Genomic DNA, 26,587 nt, shown 5'->3' with positions numbered 1-26,587 from the left:
ATTAATATAACAATGGATTTTAGAAGTGACAGTATTTTATTGCTAAATTCATCATACTTCTGCTTACTCTAAAATTTTTTGAAGTGGTGGTAAAGGCAATTCTTCTAAATACCCTTCTTTCACCCTGTCACAAGATGTAACTAGTTAAACTGAAAGCTTGCTAAGGATGTATTATGGTAGGCCAAAAATCTTGGTTTAAAGCAGAAATTTGGGGAAGTTTGTTCTTCTTAAAGCAGAAAGATCTATGACCATTACCATCAGGTATCACATATAAAAACAGGAAAAAGGAGATACCCACCTAGCTTGGCCTCAGATGTGTCCATCTCCCATTTGCTTTTCGGAATGTAACCCTAAATCGCACACAGAGAGAAGCTCGAAGGGTTAGAAAGAGACACATACATGCATATCACTGTTGAACTGGAAAAGCATTAAAACTGGGAACGGATTCAGTTTCCACTCACTAGTTATATATATATCCTTAGGGAAAACACAGTCTCATTACCTCTGAAGAAACTGAATTACCCAATTCACCAACTTCACTGCCCAGATTTCAGAGTAGTCACTTCAAAACACTATTGTGAAGGCGCTTTGAGGCAGCTACAGTTCAGGACACACAGTTGTAGTCCGAACAACAGCTGGATAGGAAATATGGTGAGGATGTACGGTGGTTACTGTGCTAGTATTAATATCATTCAGAGTAGCAGAGTAGTTATTTGTAATAACTAGCTAGCTTGTTTTCTAAGTACAACTTCGATTCTCAAGTGATAGTAGACAAAGAGTGTTCTTCAAGACAGTTACTTTATATTGCAGCGTAATTTTAAGTACTCAAAAGAAAGAAGAAAACATGGTATTGCTGAACACAACTATGAAGTTCCAACTTATTTAAAAATGACTCAACCCATTTACCGGTTAGATCTTACAAAGGCTGGTTTTTACTGAATCAGTATGAGAGCATTTCTTTTTCATTGGTTGGAACCTAGATTATTATTTCCAATGTCTTTTAAAATGACATTTTCCTATTATTCGAAAACCAGAAATCTCCACAGGCAATTTACATTTTATTTAATAAAATAACTGGGTGGTTTATTTCAAACAAAGTCCCGTAAGATTTTCAAATTTCCCAATGTACCTATTTAACTATGTAGTAATATTTTTCCACTTATTCACCTAGCAAGTGTACGGTTATGATTCCTCTTTTCCTTCATTTGGACTCTGTTGTAAGACCCTAACATACAGAACTTTAACATTAGGGCTTATTATGTAAACAGATTCATCAAAGGTGTCAGCATCTTCTTTTCAGAATTAATATCTCTACATAGAGAATATTCAAGTCCATGGAACAGACTGACACAAAGGTAGGTTGGCAAGTATGCTGAATGTATGATAACAATAGCTGCTGTGTAAGAGTACTGGAGCATCATAGTTCTTCCAGGAAACCTACAGATTTTGTACATTTCTAGTTTTTAGGCCAGACTAATTATTCACTTTCAACTTATTAGTACTTGAAGTTATAAATCATACCATCTTTCCCAAATACATTTCTACAACAAACCAAGACAAAGCTATGCTGAAGTGATGGTGCTAAAAGTACTCATGAAATTTGTACAAGTGATATCTCGAAAATCATCTGAAAACCTTAAGCATCACTAGAATAACATATTTATAAATTCTGAATCATATCTACTAGGTTCACTGAAGCACTAAAGAAAGAAAAATATCATACCAATGATCCCCAGAAGGATTCTCTGAACCAAGAAAAGTTTGGATTTCGCCCAGTTGCAGTGATCAGTACAAAGTAGAAAATGCAAAGTTTATTAAGAATTCCATTAAAATGGTCTGAATGACATGAGACTTGCTCTTAACCCTTTGGTTAAAATTCTCCAAGAATCTTTTACTCTTGGAATAGAACCCAATAGTAGAAGATCTGGATTCTGCATTTTTGAATGGGTTAAGAGAAGTTTTATAACATAAAGATAAGCAGAATGAGTATATTAATTTCCTCCTGCTGGAACCACCCTGTTCTTCCTTAAAACTGTGTATCTTCTCCCTGGTTAAAATGTTAGGCCACTTGGAAATAAAAGAGAGAGTCCAGCAGGGTAGAGTTCTATGGCTTCCTTGACATGTTTCTGATGTAATAACAGAGTATTACAGTGTGTTTCACTTTTCAAAGTAAGTAGTACATTCAATTAAAAGTTCCGAACTTTGACCTACACCTAAACGAGTCAGATGTTATGAATCATAGCCTGAAATCTCCACAAAGGAAGACGGAGCTTCAGAAAGCTAACATTACAGACTTCTCACGTGATCATTTTCTAGTACACACGCTGCAAGTAGCTAAAGAGGTCATTAGCCATATTCCAGAACAGCGTGGACCTTTAAATGAACTTCCTACCTACGTTTTAAATCATATATGTCAAAAGACAACCTAATTAAGAAAAATAATTTGTTTAAAGAAAAAAACATACTGAGACTCAAATGCAATTAACTTTAAAGCTTATTTTTTAATCCGCATATGAAATCTAAGAATGTAGAGGTTGACACCATCTCTATGTACACACAGTTTCTTTCTTTTCAGAGTCCTCTATATCACACATGGGTTTGATGGGACCACTCCTTAGAGAGTCTGTATTCTCTAGGGGTAGGAATCAGGGTTCTCGCTTTGTACATTTCCAGAAGAATATGAGAAGCAGCTTTATAAAGGGCCGAAGTATTAAATAAACCAAATAATACTTTAAATTAAAAAAGCAACACTGTTTCAAGGCATTGCTAATCTCTGTGCCTCATTAGCAAACACTGAAAAGTAACATAACTCTACAGGTCGCATATTTTTCAATGACAGGGTAAGGCAAACATCTCTACAGAGGTGTGATCAAAAGCATTTACAGTAGGTACACGGGAACTTTGAACTCACACTACGGAAGCCTCTCATCAGCTTAAACAAAATGCATTGCCTACACACTCAATTCATTTTCCCCATCACTTAACAGGATAAAATGCAGAACAAATCCAGCAGTCAGTGGCAACCCTCTGCCTCCTCATTCTAGAAGTTCTTCTGCCTCAGTGACAGAACTCAATTTTGAAATCTTGTAGCAAAGAAGAGACAATTATGCATATGTTGGGTAGGTTGTACCACATATCTGCTGGAATGTAAGAATGCCCTCTCATATATCATTGATTTTCTTAAAAAGTATACTCCCCTAAAGCCACCCACAAGTAGATGAGTGAGTACAAGGGTAAGTTTCTTAGCATTCTTAAAATTTTCTTGTAACAACACAGTAGAGGGTCCTTTTGGTCAGAGGGAAAAGAAAAAGTATCCAAAAGTCTCCTTGAAGATGATTATGGAAACTTTTACCATTAAGGTGCAAATCAACAGTAGTAATCTGACCATAGATCTGAGATTAAACCCTTAAAAATTTCAATAGAGACACTTTGTTCAAAGTGGTTGGTCTGTCTCCTACCAGTTCGCTTTCCTCTTCCTCTGCATCTTTCTTTTCTTCCTTCTGTTCTTCGATATTTGCATCAAAATCTTCCATCTCTACCTACACCATCCCAATTAAAAAAAAAGAAAAAAGATGAGTTAACATTTAGGAAAATGTTGAGTCCCTCACTGAAATCTGAAATGAGCACAGTTGCCCAGAGCAAGACAGCACAAACTCACTGTTACATTCTAAGTAATTTTTAAACCCTAAACTTTGAAACAGAACTTGTAAAAGAATGATATTCCTGTCTTTCATTTGCCTGGGATATCCATCTTTATAATTCCCTATGAAGTTGAGTATAATTATCCATGTTAAGTTGACAATTACCTGTTTTGAATGCCTATGATTACTAGAATTTCATTTTAAAACCTTTAGCAAGTATTTTTTCCAATCAAGAAAAACACGTGTTTGTTTGTTTGTTTGTTTGGTAAAACATGTATATGATTCACATTTCAAGATGTAAGAAAGGGTATAGTGAAAAATAAGATGATAGTAGCTTGGCCCAGAATGGTAGCAATGCAAATAGAGAGTAGATAGATTAAAGAAGTATTTATAAGGTAAAATTGACAAAACTTGTAGACTGACTACATGGTGAAGAGATAAAGTTGAAGGTTGATATAACACAGAATCAAGAGCAAAGGATAACAGAGAGTTGAGTCAAGGTTTCAGCAATCAAGTGATTTGTGGGTTCAGTTACCAAGAGAATACCAGAAGAGGAGCAGGTTTGTATGAATTATATAGTGGATAGGTTGAATTTGAGATGTACTCAAGTAATAAGTTTTTGGTAGAGAATTTGGAAAGTAAGGGTAGAGTTTTAAAAATCACCCATAATCCCTCCACTAAGATATAATTAGTGTTGTACTGATAAAAATTATTTGATTCTTCCCAATTTATTATTAAAGGCACATATGTGGTGATCCAAGCTACCAGAAAGATCTATATCAAACGTGCAGAATGACAAGATCCTAAGATAGATGGAGCCCCAAAGAACTCCAAAATTTTAGGACTGAGTAGCAAGAAAAGCCAGCAAAGGAGACTGAAAGGGATGGCCAGAGAAGCAAGAGGAAAATCAGAAGGTGGACTTGCAGTAGCCAAAAGGAAAATGCTGTCAAAAGGTGGACATGAGGGCAGCCTGGGTGACTCAGTGGTTTAGCGCCGCCTTCAGCCCAGGGCATGATCCTGGAGACCCTGGATCGAGTCTCATGTCGGGCTCCCTGCATGGAGCCTCCTTTTCCCTCTGCCTGTGTCTCTGCCTCTCTCTCTTTCATGAATAAATAAATAAATAAAATTAAAAAAAAAAAAAGAAGAAGGTGGACATGGTCAATTAAGTTCTATGTGGCTGCAAAATTAAGCAACAGAAATGAAAATTATCTACTGTCATGAAATCTTTGCTGAGAGTGTCTGGAGAATGGTTGGAGCAGAAACCAGAGGAAATGAGTTGAGGAATGGTATTGGGAGGTAAAAATACATAAAAACACAATGACAACATTAATAGGAGCTCAAGCCAAATGGAAGTACACAACTGATTAAAAGAGAAAAATCTCTACTCTTCCATGATAAAGATTTACTTCCACCAAATTAATAACTGATTTAGGCAAAATTATCAATGAGTGAAAACTTAGGGAACAAGATATTAACAAAGTTTCTCCCTACAGATTATTATAAAGGATAAAGGTAGAAAAATTTGATGGATACCACCTGAACTAAGTGATCAACATTTGAACCACCAGGAATGAAATAAATTGACATCATATGGTTCTGATATGATGCACTAAAGACCCAACATCACTATGTAGCATTCCTGGTAATGTTTAACCTGAAACTAATCATGTGGAAACAACCAGACAAACCCAAATTGAATTGTATTCTACAAAACAACTGGCCTACACTCTTCAAAACTTCTTTGTCTTTCCTGACAATGACATGGCTGAGAAAGTACTTTTTTTATATTAAACGGCTATATCCTTGATTTTTAAAAATTGCTGTAAGGCACATTAAGAGAACATTTGGTGAAATGTGAATATGGACTATATGAGATAATTCAGGAAATTTGTACTACTTAATATAATATTTTATCAATGTTAAATTTCCTGAATTTGATAATTGGGACTTCTAGTTTTGTAAGAGAATACCCTTGTTCTTGGGGAGATACATACTGTAATACTGTATTAGAGGTGAAGGGTTAAGGGTTATGAAGTTTACAACTTAACTTTCACATGGTTCCACAGTAGTAGTAATAAGAAGACATATATATCTATCTCACATCCATCAAAATCCTAGAGGAGAACACAGGCAACAACCTCTGTGACCTCAGCCACAGAAACTTCTTTTTGGACATGTCTCCAAAGGCAAGAGAAACAAAGCCAAAGATGAACTATTGAGACTTCATCAAGATAAAAATCTTCTGCACAGCAAAGGAAATAGTCAACAAAAACAAAGACAACTGACAGAATGGAAGAAGATACATGCAAATATCTTTTTTTAAGATTTTATTTATTTATTCAGGAGAAATACAGAGAGAAAGGCAGAGACATAGGCAGAGGGAGAAGCAGGCTCCCTGTGGGAAGCCTGATGTGGGACTTGATCCCCGGACCTGAACCAGGGATCACGACCTGAACCAAAGGCAACGCTCAACCACTGAGCCACCCAGGTGCCCTGATATCTGCAAATGTCTTATCAGGTAAAGTGCTAGTATCCAAAATCTATAAAGAACTCACCAAACTCAACATCCAAAGAACAAATAATCCAATTAAGAAATGGGCAGAAGACATAAATACACATTTCTCCAAAGAAGACATACAAATGGCCAACAGACACACGAAAAAACGTCACTTGGCATCAGTGAAATACAAATCAAAACCACAATGAGATACCACCTCACGCTGGTCAGAATGTCTAAAACAAACAAGTCAGGAAATGACAGATGTTGGTAAGGATACAGAGAAAGGGAAATCCTCTTACACTGTAGGTGGGAATGCAAGCTGGTACAGCCACTCTGGAAAACAGTATGGAGGTTCCTCAAGAAGTTGAAAATAGAGCTACCCTATAACCTGGCACTTGCACTACTATTTACTCTAAAGATACAAAAGTAGTGGCCTGAAAGGGCACTTTAACCCCAATGTTTATAGCAGCAATGTCCACAATAGCCATACTGTGAAAAGAGCCCAGATGTCCATTGACAGATAAATGAATAAAGATGTCATATGTGTATATATACTGGGCTATTACTCCGCCATCAAAAAACCCTGAAATCACAATAGCCAAATTGTGGAAGGAGCCTCGGTGTCCATCGAAAGATGAATGGATAAAGAAGATGTGGTTTATGTATACAATGGAATATTACTCAGCCATTAGAAACGACAAATACCCACCATTTGCTTCAACGTGGATGAAACTGGAGGGTATTATGCTGAGTGAAGTAAGTCAATCGGAGAAGGACAAACATTATATGTTCTCATTCATTTGGGGAATATAAATAATAGTGAAAGGGAATATAAGGGAAGAGAGAAGAAATGTGTGGGAAATATCAGAAAGGGAGACAGAACATAAAGACTCCTAACTCTGGGAAACGAACTAGGGGTGGTGGAAGGGGAGGAGGGCGGGGGGTGGGGGTGAGTGGGTGACGGGCACTGAGGGGGACACTTGACGGGATGAGCACTGGGTGTTATTCTGTATGTTGGTAAATTGAACACCAATAAAAATTAATTTATTAAAAAAAAAACAAATAAAGAGTGAATGGCTGGAAATGAAAAAAAAAAAAAACACCCTGAAATCTTGCCATTTGCAACAACATGGAACTAGAGGGTATTATGCTAAGTGAAATAAGTCAATCAGAGAAAGACAATTATTATATGATTCCAGTCATATGTGGAATTTAAGAAACAAAACAGAGGAGCACAGAAGAAGGGAGGGAAAAATAAAACAAGATGAAATCAGAGATGCAGACAAACCATTAGAGACTCTTGATCATAGGAGACAGACTGGGAGTTGCTGGAGGGGAGGAGGATAATGGGGGACATAGTAATTGACTGATGGACATTAAGGAGGGCACGTGATGTAATGAGCACTGAGTGTTACATTAGACTGATGAATCACTGAACTCTACCTCTGAAACTCACAATACACTATGTTAATTAACTGAATTTAAATTTTAAAAAGATATATATCTATATAGAGAAAAATGTGGCAGAATATTAACAATCAAAATCTCAGTGAAAGTTCTATAGGTGTTCTTATATGATTCATGCAACTTTTCTGTAGTTAAAAATTTTTTCCAAATAAAAAAGGTTAAAAAAAACGGTCCCTTTTGCACTGGTTCAAGGCAAAGGATACTTACCTCTTCAATAGCAGCATCTTGCAGCAGAGAACGAATGTCTAGACGCATCATATGACGAGGTGCAGTTTCCCAGTGGTCAGCCATCTATTGAGAGATTTAGGAGGTCAAGTTATCACAGGAAACTATTCAAAGAAAGACCACATGAGCACCTAAGACAAATTTAACCAATACTGTGAAGTCTAACAGGCCAGTTCCTGGAAGAATTAGGCCACATCTCTTTCACTTAGATACACATTTACTAAAGAAGGTAGAAAAGACTTTCTGAAAGTAAAGGGGATAAACAACTTCCATACAACAGTGATCATACAAACAAAATGAAGTTTAGAATACAACACCTCCTATGTTTCCAAAAATCACCTTATTTATTTCCTTCAGTTTTCTTCCATGAATATTTCTCTTGCCACAGGTCTGGTTATCTGCACTCATTTCAGCTAAATATACCTAAAAAAGAATGAATAGTGATTAAGCAAACAAATGCAACACTTACATGATAACATGAAGTACTCTAAAGTTCTTTTACCTCAAATCCCTTGGTTTTTGCTGCACTCCAAAACTGGTCAAAATGTCTAACTCTGTCATTGATGGCATCCAGGATGATAAAGGGGAAAAAGCCATCATCCAGAGTCTTTTTGAAAGTTTTGAACATGCTGGTGCGGTAGGTCTCTTCCATCTCGGCTTCATATTCATATTCCATGACCTAAGATACCCCAAAAGAGATATGGAGTAAGCAAAAACAAAGAACCATCCTAAACCTCTTCTCTTGTTAGCTTCTGGACAGACACAACTTTGTAGCGTTTCCTCCGCATCTAATTACTAAAGTTTGTATTCAAAAAAGAGAAGTCTTTGTCTTCAAAAAAAAGCCACATTTCTCTCTGAACATGTTTTCCTTTCAATACTATTAATGAATCAGGATGTAACCTGAGAGGAATATGCCATACCTTCTTTTTCACTTTCTTTCCAGAATCTGGGTCTTTTTCTTCTTTCTCCACTTCAGTGATGAAGTAATCATCTAAGCTTAGAACTCTGGGTGCAGGTCCTCCAAACTCTACCTCTTTATCCTATAAATCATGCAGCCAAAGTGTTAAAAAGAATTTACAGAATAAATTAATGAATGCTCATACCAAAGCTCCTTCTCATGACTAAATAATATGCAATCTTCTGGTGGTTTCAACTCAAGCAGAGGCAAAACTATTTGTCTACGCAGAACAAAATGTTTATGGAAAAGAATCTACCACATGGGTCAACAAGGATGGATCAAATGGGAAATACCTGTATCAATATCACACTGCTTGCTAAGAAGACAAATGGCTAACAAAAGCAACTGATTTTTTTTGGCTTTCCCATACTCACTCGAATAAGTTTTGCAACATGTGTCTTTCCACTGCCAGGCAATCCTCTCATTATAACAACAATCTGAAACACAGTGAAAAACCAAAAAAAATCACTTAGAGATTTTTTTACAATGAGGCCTTACAATTAAGTGACCTATCGTTCTCTAGGATACACCATATGACGGGTCATGAAATAAACCTTAATAAATCTGAAAGGACAGAAATAATACAAAGTATGTCTCTGGCCACAGTGGAATGAAATTAGAAATTAAAGTAAGAAAAAAATTGAGAAATTCACAAGTCTATGGAAATTAAACATCGTATTCTTAAATAACCAATGGGTCAAAGAAGAAATTTAAATATCAGAAAATACTTTGATATAAATAAAAATACCAAAACTTACGGGATGCAGTGAAAAGCAGTGCTTATAAGGAAGTTTATAGCTGTAAGTGCCTATATTAATAAGATCTCAAATCAATAACCTAACTTTCCAATTTCAGACACCGGAAAAAGAACAAACTAAACCTGAAGTAAGCAGAAAAAAGGAAATAATATTAGAGCAGAAGTCAATAAAATAGACAATTGAAAAACATTTAAAAAAATCAATGGAGCCAAAAGCTGGTTCTTTGAAAAGATCAAAAAAATTGAACATACCTTCAGCTAGACTGACTAAGAAAAAAGAGAAAAGATTCAAATGATCAGAATCAGAAATGAAGGATGGGACACAATTGCCTGCTTTATAGAAATAAAAAATGGTTATAAAATGGACACCTTAGGTGAAATGGGCAAATTCCTAGAAAGAGACAAAGACATTTTCAGTTGAAAGTGACTGGAGAAAAAATAGACAATCTGAAATAGAACCATGACAAGTGAAGAGACTGAATTAGTAATTAAAAACTACCTGCAAAGAAAAGCTCAGAGGCCCAGATAGTTTCATCACTAAATTCCAAGAAACATTTAAAGAACCCTTTACAAACTCTTCCAAAAAACAGAATAGGAAGGAACTCCCTACTCATTCTGTGAGGCTAGCATCTCAAATCACACAAATACTCTAAAACCAAAATAAATAAATAAATAATAAATAAACAAATAAATAAAATAAAATAAAATAAAAAAATAATACTCTAAAACCAAAACCAGACAAAAACATCGCAAACAAACAAACAAACAAAAAAGCTATAGATTATTCCTTATGAATACAGATGCAAAACTCTCCAATAAAATACTGGCAAAGGGAATCCAGCAACATATAAAAAGAATTATATACCATGACTAAATGGGATTTAACCCAGGGATGCAAATTAACATCCAAAAATCAATTACTTGGGGGATCCCTGGGTGGCTCAGCGGTTTAGTGCCTGCTTTCGGCCCAGGGCGTGATCCTGGAGTCCCGGGATTGAGTCCCGCATCAGGCTCCTGCATGGAGCCTGCTTCTCCCTCTGCCTGTGTCTCTGCCTCTCTCTCTCTCTCTCTCTCTCTCTCATGAATAAATAAATAAAATCTTTTTTTTAAATAAATAAAATCTTAAAAAAATCAATTAATCAATACATCATTATCAATATGATGATAAAAAATCACATGCAAAAGAATAAAATCACACACAGTAAAAACAAAAATCACAAAAATCTCAAATGCAGGAAAAGCATTCAGCAAAATCCAACATCATTACATGATAAAAAAATTCAACAAACTAGGAATGGAAGGGAACCTGATAAAGGGTATCTAATGAAAACCCACAGCTAACATTATACTTAATGGTGAAATAATTAAAGTATTCTCTCTAAGATCAAGAATAAACAAGGATGTTCACTCTCACCACATTTATTCAACACTGTACTGGAGGTTCTAGCCAGGGCAACTAAGCAAAAAAGAGAAAGAGAGAGAGAGAGAAATAAAAAGCATTCAGATTAGAAAGGAAGAAGTAAAACCTCTATCTGCAAATCACATGATCTTGTATACAGAAAATCCTAGGGAATCCACTACAAAATTAATTAGAATAAATGAGTTTAACAATGTTGCAGGATATGAGATCAATATTTAAGAGTCAGTTGTATTTCTTTTTTTTTTTCTTAAAGATTTTATTCACCTATTCATGAGAGACAGAGAGAGAGAAAGAGAGAGAGGCAGAGACACAGGCAGAAGGAGAAGCAGGCTCCATGCAGGGAGCCTGATGTGGGACTCGATTCTTGGTGTCCAGGATCACACCCTGGGCTGAAGGCGGCGCTAAATCGCTGAGCCACCCAGGCTGCCCGAGTCAGTTGTATTTCTATACAATTAAACAACCCAAATATGGAATTAAGCTAACCATATCAATAATACTATAATATGAACGGATTAAACAATCCAATGAAAAGGTATAAGTTGTCAGACTACATTAAAAAACATGATCCAAAAAAATAAAAAAATAAAAAAATAAAAAAACAAAACAAAACAAAACAAAACAAAAAAACATGATCCAACTATATGCTGTGCTGTCTAAAGGAGACATACTTTATAAATTCAAAGACGAATAAGACTGAAAGTAAAAGGATGAAAAAGATAAATCATGCTAACAAGCAACCACAGAAAAGCTGGAGTAGCTATACTAAAAAGAGGTGAAACAGACTTTCCAACAAAGACTTATATAGTCCTATGTAGTCAAAATAGCTGATGGAAATCTCTAGTACCAGTTTACTGAAATATAATCTAACTATTTTGCAATATAAACTTAAGAATGCATACATTTGACACCTGTCAGAATGGCAAAAATCAACAGCACAAGAAACAACAGGTGTTGGCAAAGAGATGGAGGAAAAGGAACCTTGTGCACTGTTGGTGGGAATGTAAACTGGTGCAGCCACTCTGGAAGACAGTATGCAGGTTCCTCAAAAGTTAAAAATAAAACTACTCTATGATCTAGCAATTTCAATACTAGGTATTTACCCAAAGAATACAAAAACACTAATTCAAAGGGATACATGCACCTGTGTTTATAGCAGCATTATTTACAATAGTCAAGGTAGCTCAAGTGTCCATCAACAGATGAATGGATAAAGAAGATGTGGTGTGTGCATATATAAATATTGTATATATACACATACATATGTATTATACATATGTATAATAATACATATGTATGACATATGTAATACATATACATATGTATGTGTATACATATATATATAAATAGAATGTTAGACATAAAAAGAATGAAATCTTTTAGCCATAAAAAGAATAAAATCTTGCCATTTGCAATGACATGGATGGAGTACAATGCTAAGTGAAATTAGTCACAGAAAGACAAATACCATGTAATTTCACTCATATGTGGAACTGAGGAAACAAATGAACAAAGGAAAAAAAAAAGAGAAAGAGAGACAAATCAAGATATAGACTCTGGAATATAGAGAACAAACCGATGGTTACTAGAGGGGAGGGGGGTGTGAGATGGGTTAAATAGGTGATGGGGATGAAGGGGTACACTTGTCCTGATGTACACCAGATGATGTATGTGTACACCCAAAACTAATATAACACTGTGTTAACTAACTGGAATGAAAATAAAAACTTAAAAAAAAAAATACATATTTGGAGGTCACTAGGAAAATAAGCCCAAGTAAATCAAGTCCTTTTTGTTTTATATACCATAAAACCAAATCCACTTTCCCTCTCGTCAAAATAATGGAGCAATTAATGGATCTCTTGTCAATTTTTTTCTCAAGTTTTTCAACGTTTTTTTTTGCCAAGCAATTAATCTCTAATTTCTTAAATTCTATAGCGTAAGCAGTTTGAGATTATATGGTGATTTGGAAATAGTAAGATGCCTTGAATCTGATTATTACGATGTCATAGAAAAGTAGAGAAATTCTGCTCAGGATATTAAAAGATCTCCTTTCTGCCTCTGATTTGCAAGAAAGCTAGTCAACTACATAGGACTCACTCTCTCAGGTCTGCTTTCTCGGCCAGGTGGTTTCAAAATATCATCCACATTCTTAGATTCGGGTTTCTTCTCAACCCGTGGAGCTGGAGGTGGCTGGTGGCTTAGTGAAGGAGCTGGCAGGGGCATTCGCTCCTCAGGGTAAGTTCTTCGTTCTCCTAGAATACCAGCAGTTGAACAAAATTACTATTTATATGGTAATTATTTTAAATTTTAACTTTCTTCGATCATGCTAAGGTAAAATAATTTATGATGACTTGGGAGGCACCCTTAACCTTAATAAGAGAAAATTTAAAGTAATGTGAATCTACTGAAATCAAGAAAATAAAAAGATTTAGGTAAACAGAATATTCTAAAAAATACTCAAATCATTTTTGTTTGTATTAAATTTAGGGGAAAAGTTAAGCAACAGGACATAGAAGAATAACAATTACACTTTGCTGGACAGTCCCAAGTATGATTTATAGTCTGTCTGTAATGCCAGCTTTACAGCTTTATGAACAAGGGTCACCAGCTTAGGAAAGCTTGCTCTTACAAACAGGGATGCGTTTTTAGATTAAGTGTATAGTGGTGAAAAACTAAAAGCAACCTAAATGTCCAACAAAAAGGGTTTCATATTTTATTCACTCAATGGAATATTACAGAGCCATTATTATAATACGTTTACATATAGAAAAATGTATATGGTACAATATTACTGGGAATAAGCATGATAAAGAAACTGTATTTACACTTTGATTACAACTCCATTAATACATACATGAAAAGAGAATGAGAAGAAATATACAAAATTATAATAGTTGTGGTATGGTAGATGGTGGCATTATAACTGATTTTGTTTCTATTTTCCAAATTTCTTTAATAATACAAAAGAACAATTTGTTTTCTTTCATTAATTACATTGTTATTTTAAAATTTTTTACAAAAATTAAAAAAATTTTTAAGTAGGTTCCACATCCAAACATGAAACCAAACATGGGACTTGAACTCATGACCCTCAGCTCAACACCTGAGCTGAGATAAAGAATTGGATGCTTAACCGAATGAGCCACCCACGCACCCCTACACTGCTATTTTTTAAATAATGTTGCCATCTCTGAAAAATCTGTGACTACATTTTACTCTGAAAGTTTAAATCCATAGCTACAGTGGGAATCATCTCCAGTGGTTTGCATTCTCAACATCCTCATAGTTAATAAGGCACTGCTTTACCTCCAAACATGGATGGTCCTTCGTAGGCTGGTCGGTCAGACTTCCTGTCATAGGATGGCCTATCAAATCCCCCTCTTCTGGATGAGGAATGGTCTTTTTTGTCTCGATATGACTGAGTCCTAGAAGATGTTAACAGGGAGTGCTTTAGAAAATAAATGTGGAGGTCTCTGTCTTACAATGCAATACCACTATCTGCCCAATTTTTTCCATGGGTAGTTACTATACATAGTCAATATTTTTATTTTGCTTTTCTTTTTTTAAAGATTTTATTTATTTTTATTTATTTATTTGACAGAGAATGTGAGAGGGAGAGAGAGAAAAGCACAAGCAGGGAGAGTTGCAAGCAGATGGAGAAGCAAGCTCCCTGTGGAGCAGGGAACCTGATGCAAGGCTCAATCCCAGGACCTCGGGATCATGACCTGAGCCAAAGGCACACGATTAACAGACTAAACCACCCAGGTGCCCCTTTATTTTGCTTTTCCATTTCAGTCTGACTTGCATACACATATCTAAAGAGCTCATGAATTGCAAAAATACACTGTTTGCCTACTATTTAAATAATGGCTGCATCTTTATTGACAATACTATTTTGTTTCCTCACTGGCTATCCTCATCTCCCATTTATTTCTCTGGATTTCAAGCTCACAAAACTCAAGCATCTAGTTTCCTAAAGATTAGTCTGGAACTGTTCTTCCCTCTCCAAACTATACACACATGTATAAAAATTTATGAATTTCCTTTAGATGCAATGACTTTTGCCAAATTTAAGTCTATGGTAATTTGTATACCTGGCAAAAAAGATATTTTTCATAACATACCTATCATCTCGAGGTCTGCGTTCTCTATCAAATCGATCCCGGTCGTAGTCAATAACACCCCGATCCCGGTCTCGGTCTCTGTGTGTCTCCCGATCCCTTTTGAAATCTCGATGATCTGCGATGACATTACTTTGACGATCAAAATAAGGCTCACGATCTCTGTCTCTATCATAACGATCACGTTGGCCTGCATGCTCTACGAAATAATTAGTATAAAATAAGAGCTATAGCCCTTCTTCTGAAATAAAAGCTGAAGACTGCAAATCTAACTTTAGAACTAATATAAACTATTGTTCTAAATTCAGCTTATGAATCTTTTAGCTATTTTAAAGGGAGGCCCAGATAATCTTATCAAAAGGAAAAGCAAATGATAACTAGGTCCTAAAAGGTTTAAAAATACTGCTCTCTCTGGGACTCCTACCTGTCTCAAAAGTTGATCTTTCAGGTAGTGGATCTGGACGCAAAGTTATTCTTTCTCCATAGGGTATCTGTTCAACTTTATTAGTGGACATATCTGGTGAAACAAATCAGGGACAAAACATGGTAAGAATGAAGCTAAAAGAAGACAAAGCTGAAGCTAACAATTTCTTGACAATCCCAAATACAAACCTGTCACCATCACTCACCTCGGCCATGGCCATAATCAACAGTCTGCTGCACTGGTGGTGGTTTGGACATTGGTGGCATACCCATAGGCAGTGGGCCAGGAGGGGGAATGGAAGGGTGCAGTGGGGGTGGTAACACTGGAGCAGATGGAATTGTTCCAGTTTCTGGTTTAAATTCTGAATTCAGTCCTTGTTCATCATTTGTATCCCAGAGACCGTAGAAAGAATCTTCATCCCAGCGTTCCTGTTCCACAGCTGAAGTTTGTGGCTTTATCACTGGAGGAGGAGGTGGAGGAGGAGGAGGAGGAGGCGGCGGTGGTGGTATTGGGATAGGCGGCCTGGTCACAGGAACAGATGATCTTGCTGGGGGAGCAGAAGGTCTTACAATTGAACCTGGTGGTTTACCTATAGGAGGGGGTGGTCTATAGGACCCTGGAGGCTGGAGAACAGAGTAAATGGTTTAGTAGATAAACACACCATTATGTTTTCACACATTAGCAGCAATTAAAATCTGATTCTCTGTCCATAAAAGAAAAGGCTGACAAACTGGTCATTCAAAATTAAAAATTTTTTGTGTTTAAAAATACACCAATGGAGAGAAATATCTAAATCATGTATCTGACAAAAGACTTGTACTTAGAATATGAAAAATTTTTACAACTTAATAAGACAAATAATAGGGAAAAAATGGGCAAAAAATTTGGACATTTCTCCAAAGTAGATACATAAATAAGCACTTGAAAAAATGCTCAACATCATTAGTCATTAGGGAAGTACAAATTAAAATCGTAATGAGATACTATCTCATACCCAGTAAATGGCTGCAGTTAATAAAACAGACAATAACAAATGATGGCAACAATGCAGAGAAATAAGAACCCACTTAGATTGCTAATGGGAATGTAAAATGGTACAACCACTTTGGTAAATGGTTTAACAGTTGCTCAAAAAGTTAAACATAAACTTACACACTCAGCAATTCCATTCCTAGGTGTCTATCCAAAACACACACACACACACACACACACATCCACCAAAGGACTTGCAGAAGTATTCACAGCAGCATTATTCAAAATCCAAATTTCTGTCAACTGGTGAATGGATAAACAAAATATGATAATCCATATAATAGAATATTTCTTGCCTGTAAAAAGAAATGAAGTACTGGTTCATGCTACAACATGGATGAACTTTGAAAACATCAGGCGAATTAAGAAATGACAGACATGAAAGACCACATGTTGTATGAATTCCATTTAAATGAAATGCCCAGAAAGGCAAAACTACAAAGTCAGAAAGTAGATTAATTGTTGCCTGGAACCTGGGGTAGGAATGAGGATTAACTGCAAATTGTCAAAAGGGATCTTACTGGGATAACGAACATGTTCTAAAACTGGATTATGATGACAGTTGCACAACTTAGTAAATTTATTTAAAAATCACTGAACCACACAATTAAATGGGCAAATTACATGCTATATTATACCTCAATTAGGTTATTTAGAAAAAGGAAAAAAATTCGTCTTTGCCCTTTTGCTGGATTGGGCTGGTTGGCTCTTGCTATTGAGGTAGTGACCTATTTCATCCCATCTTTCTGACCCTCTTACATCTGGAGATCTTCATATTTCTCTAAGCTTTTCCACCTAGATACATAAGCCTGGGTCTTTTCTTACAATCTTGCTCTTTGGGTGTCTAGGTAGCTCAGTCAGTTGGGGATTCCCTCTTGATTCCCTCAGTTCAGATCAAGATCTTGGGGTTGTGACATAAAGCCCCATGTCAGGCTCCAAGCTAAGCAGAGATTGAGACTCTGTCCCTCTCCTTTTGCTCCTCCTGCTGTCTCTAATAATAAAATAAGTACATAAAATCTTAAGAAAACCAAAACAAAATCAATCTTGTTTCTCATTCTTTGTTTTTTTCCCTCTACCCTTAACTCAGCAACAGGAATGTGGATTCAGTTCAGCCCGTATCTGCCTTGCCCCAAAGCACCCAATTCTAGGGATTCTTCTCAAATGCCTGAGATTTATGGGTCTAAAAAAAATTATGTGTCCTTGCAAATGTCATCTGTTGAGACACCCCATGTGGAAACTGTCTCTCCTCTTCCTTCCTCCATAGATCTGCTTATTCAGGACAGCCCCGATTCTTCCACCAGTCCCAGAGTAAAACTACTGGCCACTTCTATAGAGGAGAGCACAGTGAAGAAGGAAGGTATGGCCCTGGGCAAGAAACAGAAGATCAGAACCCTGTCCTCTCAGAGCTATATGTACTCAACGACAGATTTCAGAGACAGAAATACCTCACTCTAAAGTAGATCCGAACTTCCCAACATTCTGAACCTTAGCTATAAGCAGGTTAAGACCTGGTTCCAGAACCAGAGAATGAAATGTAAGAAGTGGCAGAAAAATAACTGGCCAAATAGCAAGTGTGACTCAGAACAAGCTCAGCAACTATTGAATACTCAGGCTTCTCTTCTTACTACCAGGAATAACTGATAAACACTTCTGGAACCTTTCAATATAGAGCAACCAGACTTGGAACAGTCAGTCTTGGAGCAACTATTCCTGGAAGAGTCAGAGCTGGTGCCCCCAAGCCTGGAACAACCAGACCTGGAACAATCAGCTCCACAATTGTGGAGAGGAATCCTTGCAGCCCCAGATCCAGTTCCAGCAAAATTCTGTCAGTGATTTGGAGTCTATCTTAGAAACTGTTGGGGAAAGCCAATAATGTAATACAAAAAACTGCTAAGGATTTTAGCACCCAGCAAATAATGGATTTATTCCCAAATTACTCTGTGAACACAGACCCTGAAGACGTATGATGATGAGTGTATTATTCAATCTCAATTTGGGCAGCGGCTGTATTACTTTTCCTAGTATTTATATTTTAGGGTCCTGTTATCTCTGCCTTGATATTCTGTTCCTCACTGTGCTTATTTTGTCAAATTGAGGGGGTATGACTGGAGTCTAATCAAGGAAGTTTCAGTAGCATTGGCTGCTATGGACAACACGGCATGTTTCTGGCTATAAATAACTAGATACTATACTAATTTGGGTATCTTTAAGCTCTAGGATCTAACCTCAAGAATAGGAAGTAAAAATACAAAGATGTGTGACAAAGGATTATTTGTATTTTCAGAGACTGTGAAGCTTTACTTGTTAATAACTTCAATTGTTACGGTGAAGGGTTAAACCACATGTGCTTCACTGATTTCCTCTGCCCCTTGTGTTGTTTTACACTAACTCCTAATGTGTTCATTATTTTAGTATTTGCAGAAAGATGTTTTGTATTTTAATGTATCATGATAATAGTACCAGTTGGCTGGCTGGTTTACAGGTTTAAGTACAAATAAATAAAATACCCACTTAAAAAAAATTTGTCCTCAACACTACCATCCCCTCCCCTCCAATGTACTATCCTCTCTCTTTTCTCCTTCCTGAAATATTAGGGAGCTAGCCACTTAGATATAAATGCCCCAGGCCCACCCCACACCTACTGAATTTCTGTAGGGGAGATCCTAGCATTAATTAAAAACAAAACCTCCATGATTAATTCTGATGTTGACCACTTGGCTAAGAATCTCTGCTATAAACTATCTTTCTCACTCTGGTGGCCTATCTCTACAAAAATAGTGAATTTCCAGTGAAATAAACTCTAGCTAGCCTCCTCACTTCTATTCAGTTGTCTAGTTGACAACAGTAGTTTGTGGCAGGACTGGTACCAACATACAACACCAAAACCAGGAAACAAAACAAAGAAACTGAATAGAACATTTAGTAACCTACTCAAGAGGGAGTGCTACTGTAGCGTGCAATGGTTGCATTTGTTTTCACAAAGCAATCACCAAATGTCAACAGAAATATGTATTAAAGAGACAGTAGAACCTCTTAGATAGATAGGTCCTACCTATCTACTCAATACTGAAACCCAATTATTAAATTTTATTTTAATCTTTACAAGTTTGATTCAAATACTCACTACACTTTTCTTTTAGTTCATTGTTTCTAGTTTGTTTGTTCTTCACTGACTGCTATTTTTTTTAATTTATTTTTTATTGGTGTTCAATTTACTAACATACAGAATAACCCCCAGTGCCCGTCACCCATTCACTCCCACCCCCCGCCCTCCTCCCCTTCTACCACCCCTAGTTCGTTTCCCAGAGTTAGCAATCTTTACGTTCTGTCTCCCTTTCTGATATTTCCCACACATTTCTTCTCCCTTCCCTTATATTCCCTTTCACTATTATTTATATTCCCCAAATGAATGAGAACATATAATGTTTGTCCTTCTCCGACTGCCTTACTTCACTCAGCATAATACCCTCCAGTTCCATCCACGTTGAAGCAAATGGTGGGTATTTGTCATTTCTAATAGCTGAGTAATATTCCATTGTATACATAAACCACATCTTCTTTATCCATTCATCTTTCGTTGGACACCGAGGCTCCTTCCACAGTTTGGCTATTGTGGCCATTGCTGCTATAAACATCGGGGTGCAGGTGTCCCGGCGTTTCATTGCATTTGTATCTTTGGGGTAAATCCCCAACAGTGCAATTGCTGGGTCGTAGGGCAGGTATATTTTTAACTGTTTGAGGAACCTCCACACAGTTTTCCAGAGTGGCTGCACCAGTTCACATTCCCACCAACAGTGTATGAGGGTTCCCTTTTCTCCGCATCCTCTCCAACATTTGTTGTTTCCTGCCTTGTTAATTTTCCCCATTCTCACTGGTGTGAGGTGGTATCTCATTGTGGTTTTGATTTGTATTTCCCTGATGGCAAGTGATGCAGAGCATTTTCTCATATGCATGTTGGCCATGTCTATGTCTTCCTCTGTGAGATTTCTGTTCATGTCTTTTGCCCATTTCATGATTGGATTGTTTGTTTCTTTGGTGTTGAGTTTAATAAGTTCGTTATAGGTCTTGGAAACTAGCCCTTTATCTGATACGTCATTTGCAAATATCTTCTCCCATTCTGTAGGTTGTCTTTGAGTTTTGTTGACTGTATCCTTTGCTGTGCAAAAGCTTCTTATCTTGATGAAGTCCCAATAGTTCATTTTTGCTTTTGTTTCTTTTGCCTTCGTGGATGTATCTTGCAAGAAGTTACTATGGCCGAGTTCAAAAAGGGTGTTGCCTGTGTTCTTCTCTAGGATTTTGATGGAATCTTGTCTCACATTTAGATCTTTCATCCATTTTGAGTTTATCTTTGTGTATGGTGAAAGAGAGTGGTCTAGTTTCATTCTTCTGCATGTGGATGTCCAATTTTCCCAGCACCATTTATTGAAGAGACTGTCTTTCTTCCAATGGATAGTCTTTCCTCCTTTATCGAATATTAGTTGCCCATAAAGTTCAGGGTCCACTTCTGGATTCTCTATTCTGTTCCATTGATCTATGTGTCTGTTTTTGTGCCAGTACCACACTGTCTTGATGACTACAGCTTTGTAGTACAACCTGAAATCTGGCATTGTGATGCCCCCAGATATGGTTTTCTTTTTTAAAATTCCCCTGGCTATTCGGGGTCTTTTCTGATTCCACACAAACAAATTATTTTAAGATTTGTGTGGAATCACTGACAGCTATTTTAGACCTTACACAGACCAGCCAACAATATATGCATTCCTTACACATTTACTCACATATGGGCTGTGCTTTAAAAAAAACTTTTTAAGTAATGAAATGGATTTGGCCAATATATAAGGATGCTGTTTAACTAGAGATCACTACAGGCTACAGTTAAAGACAAAGAGTTACTACCTAAGGATAAACATTTGATTATGGCATTTTAAACTCCAAGAAAATGCCATATAAGACAAAAACTTGTGGAGCACAGCTATCCAGACCTGTTTCAAATATCTTAAGAATACTTGGGACTTTGGGATCCCTGGGTGGCGCAGCGGTTTAGCACCTGCCTTTGGCCCAGGGCGCGATCCTGGAGACCCGGGATCGAATCCCACGTCGGACTCCCAGTGCATGGAGCCTGCTTCTCCCTCTGCCTGTGTCTCTGCCTCTCTCTCTCTCTGTGACTATCATAAATAAATTAAAAAAAAAAAATTAAAAAAAAAAAGAATACTTGGGACTTTGTCTATAAATAAAACAAAAAGTATTTTCTTCACACTACATAGTGAAAGCAATACACACACTTGTAAAAAAAACAAAACAAAACATCCCTACAGTATTTATATGAGAAAGGATTAGTATCTATACTATATTTAGAATAATATAAATTGGAAAAAAAAAAACCCTTAAGAGTCAACAGATAAATGGATAAAGAACAAAATAGAATTTTTATAGGAAGAAATTAGTTAACTAATATGGAAAAATACTCATGTTCACTATTAAAAATGCATATTAAAACATTTTAAAACTATTAAATCTTCCAAAAATATTAAGAAGCTGACACCTGCAAGGCTCTAGTATACATATTACACAACTATTTTTGAGAGCCACTGGCTGTATTTCAGGAATCATTATAAAAGGTCCTTATTCTGTTACTGAAGTATCCCACTTTGGGAATTTAAGGTTATTTTAAAAAGTTATCTAGATTAAGAACTTGACACAAAAAATTCATTAATGTTCTATTAATAATAAGGCTGAAGGATTAGAAACCAATTGTCTAACAGAAGTGGAATAGTTTTAATAAATTATGCTTCAAAAATAATAATGTATGCAGGAATACAGAAAAATGTTTATGATTTGTGAAGTGAATAAAGCAGACACATGGAACTATAATTTGAAGCTTCTACTATTTGCTAAGAGATACAAAGATAAAAGACATAGTTCCAATCATTATGAGCTCTAAATATTTTATTTTAATTTATTCATTTGAGAGAGAGAAAGAGAGACAGAGTGAGTGAGTGCACATGTGCACAGCACACAAGCAGGGAGAGCAGCAGAGGAACAGGAAGAAGTAGACTCTCCACTGAGCAGGGAGCCCAATGCAGGGCTTGATCTCAGGGTCCTGGGAGATCATGACTTAAGCTGAAGGCAGACGCTTTACTAACTGAGCTACCCAGGTGCACTAAGAGCTCTGTTTAGAAGGAAAGACAGACCTGATAACAGACAAAATACAACAGGATAATGGCCATGACAGAGGCTTGTATAAGACGTTACAGAGGTACATGTGAAGGCAACCATCTTACACAAGTGTAAGAGAAGATACAGAGCTGAGTTCTAAAAAAATGAACAAGGATGAACTAGTTGGAGAAGGGATAAGAAGAGAAAGAAAAGAAACTCTGTTTTAGAGAACATGCATGTGCAAAACAATAGAGAGGAAGAGCCTGGCACACTTTGAATTGTAGGAAGCTCCATGTGGAATGAAAGCAGAATGTAGCAGAGTGATGGTAATGGTAAGTAATGTTAAGTTCAGGAAGAAAACATAAAAGGTCATGCAAAAGACTCTAGATTTTATCCTGAAAGCCATGGGGGAATACAAAAGCATTCTAAAGTGAGGGCACATGCAACATAGTGAGATTTATGTTTTTGCATGTCCATTTTGGCCAGAAGCCCCATCAGTGCTGTCTTAAGTGAGGTGTAGGGGTACACAGTGGCACTAGAGAACTTTTTCAGGTGATGGAAATTTTGTTCTTCCTTCTATTTGTCAAAACACAAACCTATGTAGGCTTAAAATGAGTTATGAGATGTAAACTAAACCTCAAAATTTGATTAAAAAATACAGCAAAACAATCACTCAAGCAGCAGAATGGAAAACGGGATCAGAGGGGAGTAAGATGGGGAGATGAAATAATCTGAAATAATATAGGCAAGAGCCGATGAAGGCTAGAACTGAGATTGTGGGGAAGTGGAGGACAGTATATTTGAACACTATTAAAAAGGTAGTAAAATCAATCAACAGAATGACTGGATATGGAAAGGCAGGACAAAGAAAAGAATGAAGGCTGACTTTCAGGTTCCCAGCTTGGGTGACTATGTGATGGTGAGGAGAAAGAACAAGTTAAATAGAGAATGATAATGAGTTCTGCTTTGAATCTGCGGAGTAACAGGAGACACATCAAGATGCAGATGGATGCACACACAGGTCAGGAGACAGGACATGGAGAGGTGACATCATGGTGGTTGTTGGTGTTAACAACTATATCTGAGTATTACGTGTTAGACCAGAGTGAAAGGGAACATTGAAAAATGAAGAGTTAATTTCATGAAATGATTTGGGTTTTTTTCTCTCATTGTGTTGTTACAAAGTTATTTGCATGACAATATTTTTAAAGCCCAACACTGGCTTAAAGGTAAAACAACAAATAACAACCACAAAGATGAATGCAAAACAAATAGAGAATTTGATCAAACAAGTCTTCTTTAACAGAACTTTACAGCCTGAACTGAGGCATGACGTTTGATCCCTTCCTTAGCTGTGGAACTAGTAGCTTGAGGAAGTGGGGAGACTATGAGGCTCATAGGAGCAAAGTTCATGGGGAGCCCTCGCACTGCCCAGATGAAAAACAGCACTATTTGAACAAAAGAGACTATTAGGAAAATTCTACAGTTTTGTGAACATGAAGCCATGTAGCTCAGGTGTGCTTGGTGTACTTATCAAAACCTAGGGGAAAAATGCTCACAGGCGACCACATTTAAAAGATTTTCAAAGGTCAATTACCACTAGCTTTATACTTTCCCCAAATTTACATTTTTTTGTGGAGGAAATTTATACTTATTACAATAGGAAAAAGAAATCAAACAAAACATACAAACATACAAAGTAGGAATCATTTCATTTCCTGAGCACACATTTTGCCATACCGGGTACATCCCAGGCCTTGAAGATGCATTCTGCAACCTCGTGTCCTGGGGTGGCAGATGGTCAGGCATCTGTGGCTCCGACCCAAAGTCTTTCATCTTCTGAAGCTGTTCTTTTTGTTCCCTGTGAACAAATAAAATTGCCATGGTACATTAGGCATGTTTACTCCATTCCTAAGTGACTACAATTGATAACAAAGAACAAAAAAGAGACCTAAAATCCTTGTTCTAAAATCCTCTCAGTGCCCACAGAGCACAGGCAGGATAACATTCTTTTGCCTATATGTAGCTAACTGACCAGTCATCTACAACCTATAAACGACTACAAATTATCAAAGATCTTCAAGGGCAGATTCTATAATCTGCCTCATTAGTCTATTCTAAAATATCATCTACTTGTCATGTTTTTCTTTCATTGAACAAAAAGTTGTCTCACTATGTCTTTTGTTCAATACTCTCTAGACCAAAGGTTGCAACATGGTGGCCAAATATGACCTAGAAAGCGATTTTTTTTTTATTTTTTGAAATTTGGCTTTCACATCAGTTTTAAAAATCTGAATTAGCTGCCATTATTTACAAAGCAAAATATTTCATAGATAAATTCAAATTTTAAAGGGATTTGGTAACAATGGGTTTAAGTTCCCACATGCCAATGATGAGCTGACAGGAATAGTGGCTGTCCACTTTAGATGAAGCGGTTTGCCACAATCCTCACCACATTCAGTAAGTAGTTATTCTGGCCCATTTTTACTCATTTTAGTTACCTGTCTAGTTTTTGTGGATATTTTAGTTTATGGCCCTGCTGTATACAGTGAGAACAAATGTCAGCCTATACCCTTAAAAACGGTACTTCATATTCCTAAAGAGTAATTACACAACTCTTCATGCTTTTCTTCAAATCTCTGGTCAAATTCCTTTTTTTTTTTTTTTTAACTTTTCCTTACAATGCCCACCTTAAACAGGTATAACATCTACTGTAAGCTCTTCGGACCTTTTATAGTTTTTTCCCTACATTGGGTATAGTGACCCAAATAGACATAAAGGGTCAAATATAGAAAAAGTTTATTTTCTGCCTCACATAAATCATATTATAACTTTACACCATCACAACATAGCTTACTTGTATTCAGCAATGACAATTCTTATCCATCACTTCATATTTTAATTAGGTTTATATTGCCTAGAAAGAGCTTTAAAAAAAAGGATGGTGAAGAAGAAGCACCTTTTTATATAGCATTTCCATATAAAGCAGTAATAGATGAAAAGGAAATTTTAAAATGAAAGGAAAGAAATCTTGGCAGCTTGGTAACACCAATCAGCTTGGTGTTCTCCATAAACAAAACAGATTTTAGAGTTGGACAGACTGCACTGAAATTCTGGGTTTGCCACTGAATAGCCAAGTGGACTTAACCTCTATGAGTCTTAGTGTCATCTGTGAAGTGAGGATACTATCTACTTCTCTTTGCAGGCCTTTGAGATAAAACGATATGAGACAGGAGAACTGAGATAACATACACTAAGTTATTAGCACAGTGCTCAGTACACAGTGGGCTTTAAATTAAAGGTGTCTATAACTTAAAAACGAACAGTGTAGTAACTAAATATTCTCTAGCATGCTTTCACATCTTCAAGAGTAATCTAGAAGAGTCTAATCTTTCAGAGCGTATCTTCTGTAGACAGAAATCTGTTATGCTGCCTGAAACATCAGATCTTCCATCTTTACCTACAGGTATTTTTCCTCACTACACTTTTCTATTCATAAAGCTTCAGTTATAATTTCAATTGGTATAATCCACAAATGCAGACTAGAATTAAAAAATGAAGGAAATATAATACACTGGAATATATCAAATCCTAACCATTAATTTATTTTCTCAAAACATTGTTAATTCCTAAGAAATTACTCAAAAAGCTTACAATCTAACAATGACTCCTAAATTCTTATTTCAGGATATAGTTGGTTTAAGGATTAAATGCGTATATACTAAGTATTCAGTATAGTTCCTAGTACATAGTAAGCATTCAATGTTAGCTTTTTAAAAAAATTTTGTTATTGCTACTACCCAGGAAGCATTATGGAGATACCTATACAGAGTTGGGTGACTGTTTATCAAGAAATCCAAATTCTATTCTCCATTTCGCAAAGAAA

General features: G+C 36.4%; 1 protein-coding gene and 1 pseudogene across 3 annotated transcripts in view; one reads left to right on the top strand and one right to left on the bottom strand.

Moving 5' to 3' along the window:
• YLPM1 (YLP motif containing 1) overlaps window positions 1-26,587 on the bottom strand; it is a 78,221-nt gene that overhangs the window by 18,141 nt on the left and 33,493 nt on the right. The window contains exons 6-18 of one of the 3 annotated variants that reach the window (XM_077910000.1): window positions 24,442-24,562; window positions 15,719-16,136; window positions 15,514-15,606; window positions 15,093-15,288; window positions 14,275-14,393; window positions 13,066-13,220; window positions 9,166-9,228; window positions 8,754-8,873; window positions 8,336-8,512; window positions 8,173-8,256; window positions 7,816-7,899; window positions 3,459-3,539; window positions 299-350 (exon numbers count right to left, since the gene is read on the bottom strand). In XM_077910000.1, the coding sequence (XP_077766126.1) occupies window positions 299-350; window positions 3,459-3,539; window positions 7,816-7,899; window positions 8,173-8,256; window positions 8,336-8,512; window positions 8,754-8,873; window positions 9,166-9,228; window positions 13,066-13,220; window positions 14,275-14,393; window positions 15,093-15,288; window positions 15,514-15,606; window positions 15,719-16,136; window positions 24,442-24,562 (1,763 nt within the window). The remainder of the gene's footprint in view (window positions 1-298; window positions 351-3,458; window positions 3,540-7,815; window positions 7,900-8,172; window positions 8,257-8,335; window positions 8,513-8,753; window positions 8,874-9,165; window positions 9,229-13,065; window positions 13,221-14,274; window positions 14,394-15,092; window positions 15,289-15,513; window positions 15,607-15,718; window positions 16,137-24,441; window positions 24,563-26,587) is intronic. The other 2 variants (XM_077910001.1, XR_013386519.1) reach the window with 2 other exon arrangements.
• Window positions 17,641-18,650, top strand: LOC144321304 (homeobox protein NANOG-like; annotated as a pseudogene).

This window comes from Canis aureus, chromosome 9 (assembly GCF_053574225.1).
Source record: "Canis aureus isolate CA01 chromosome 9, VMU_Caureus_v.1.0, whole genome shotgun sequence".
NCBI lineage: Eukaryota > Metazoa > Chordata > Mammalia > Carnivora > Canidae > Canis > Canis aureus.
The sequence above is the reverse complement of the archived record's forward strand: the minus strand, read 5'-3'. Positions and strand labels throughout refer to the sequence as shown.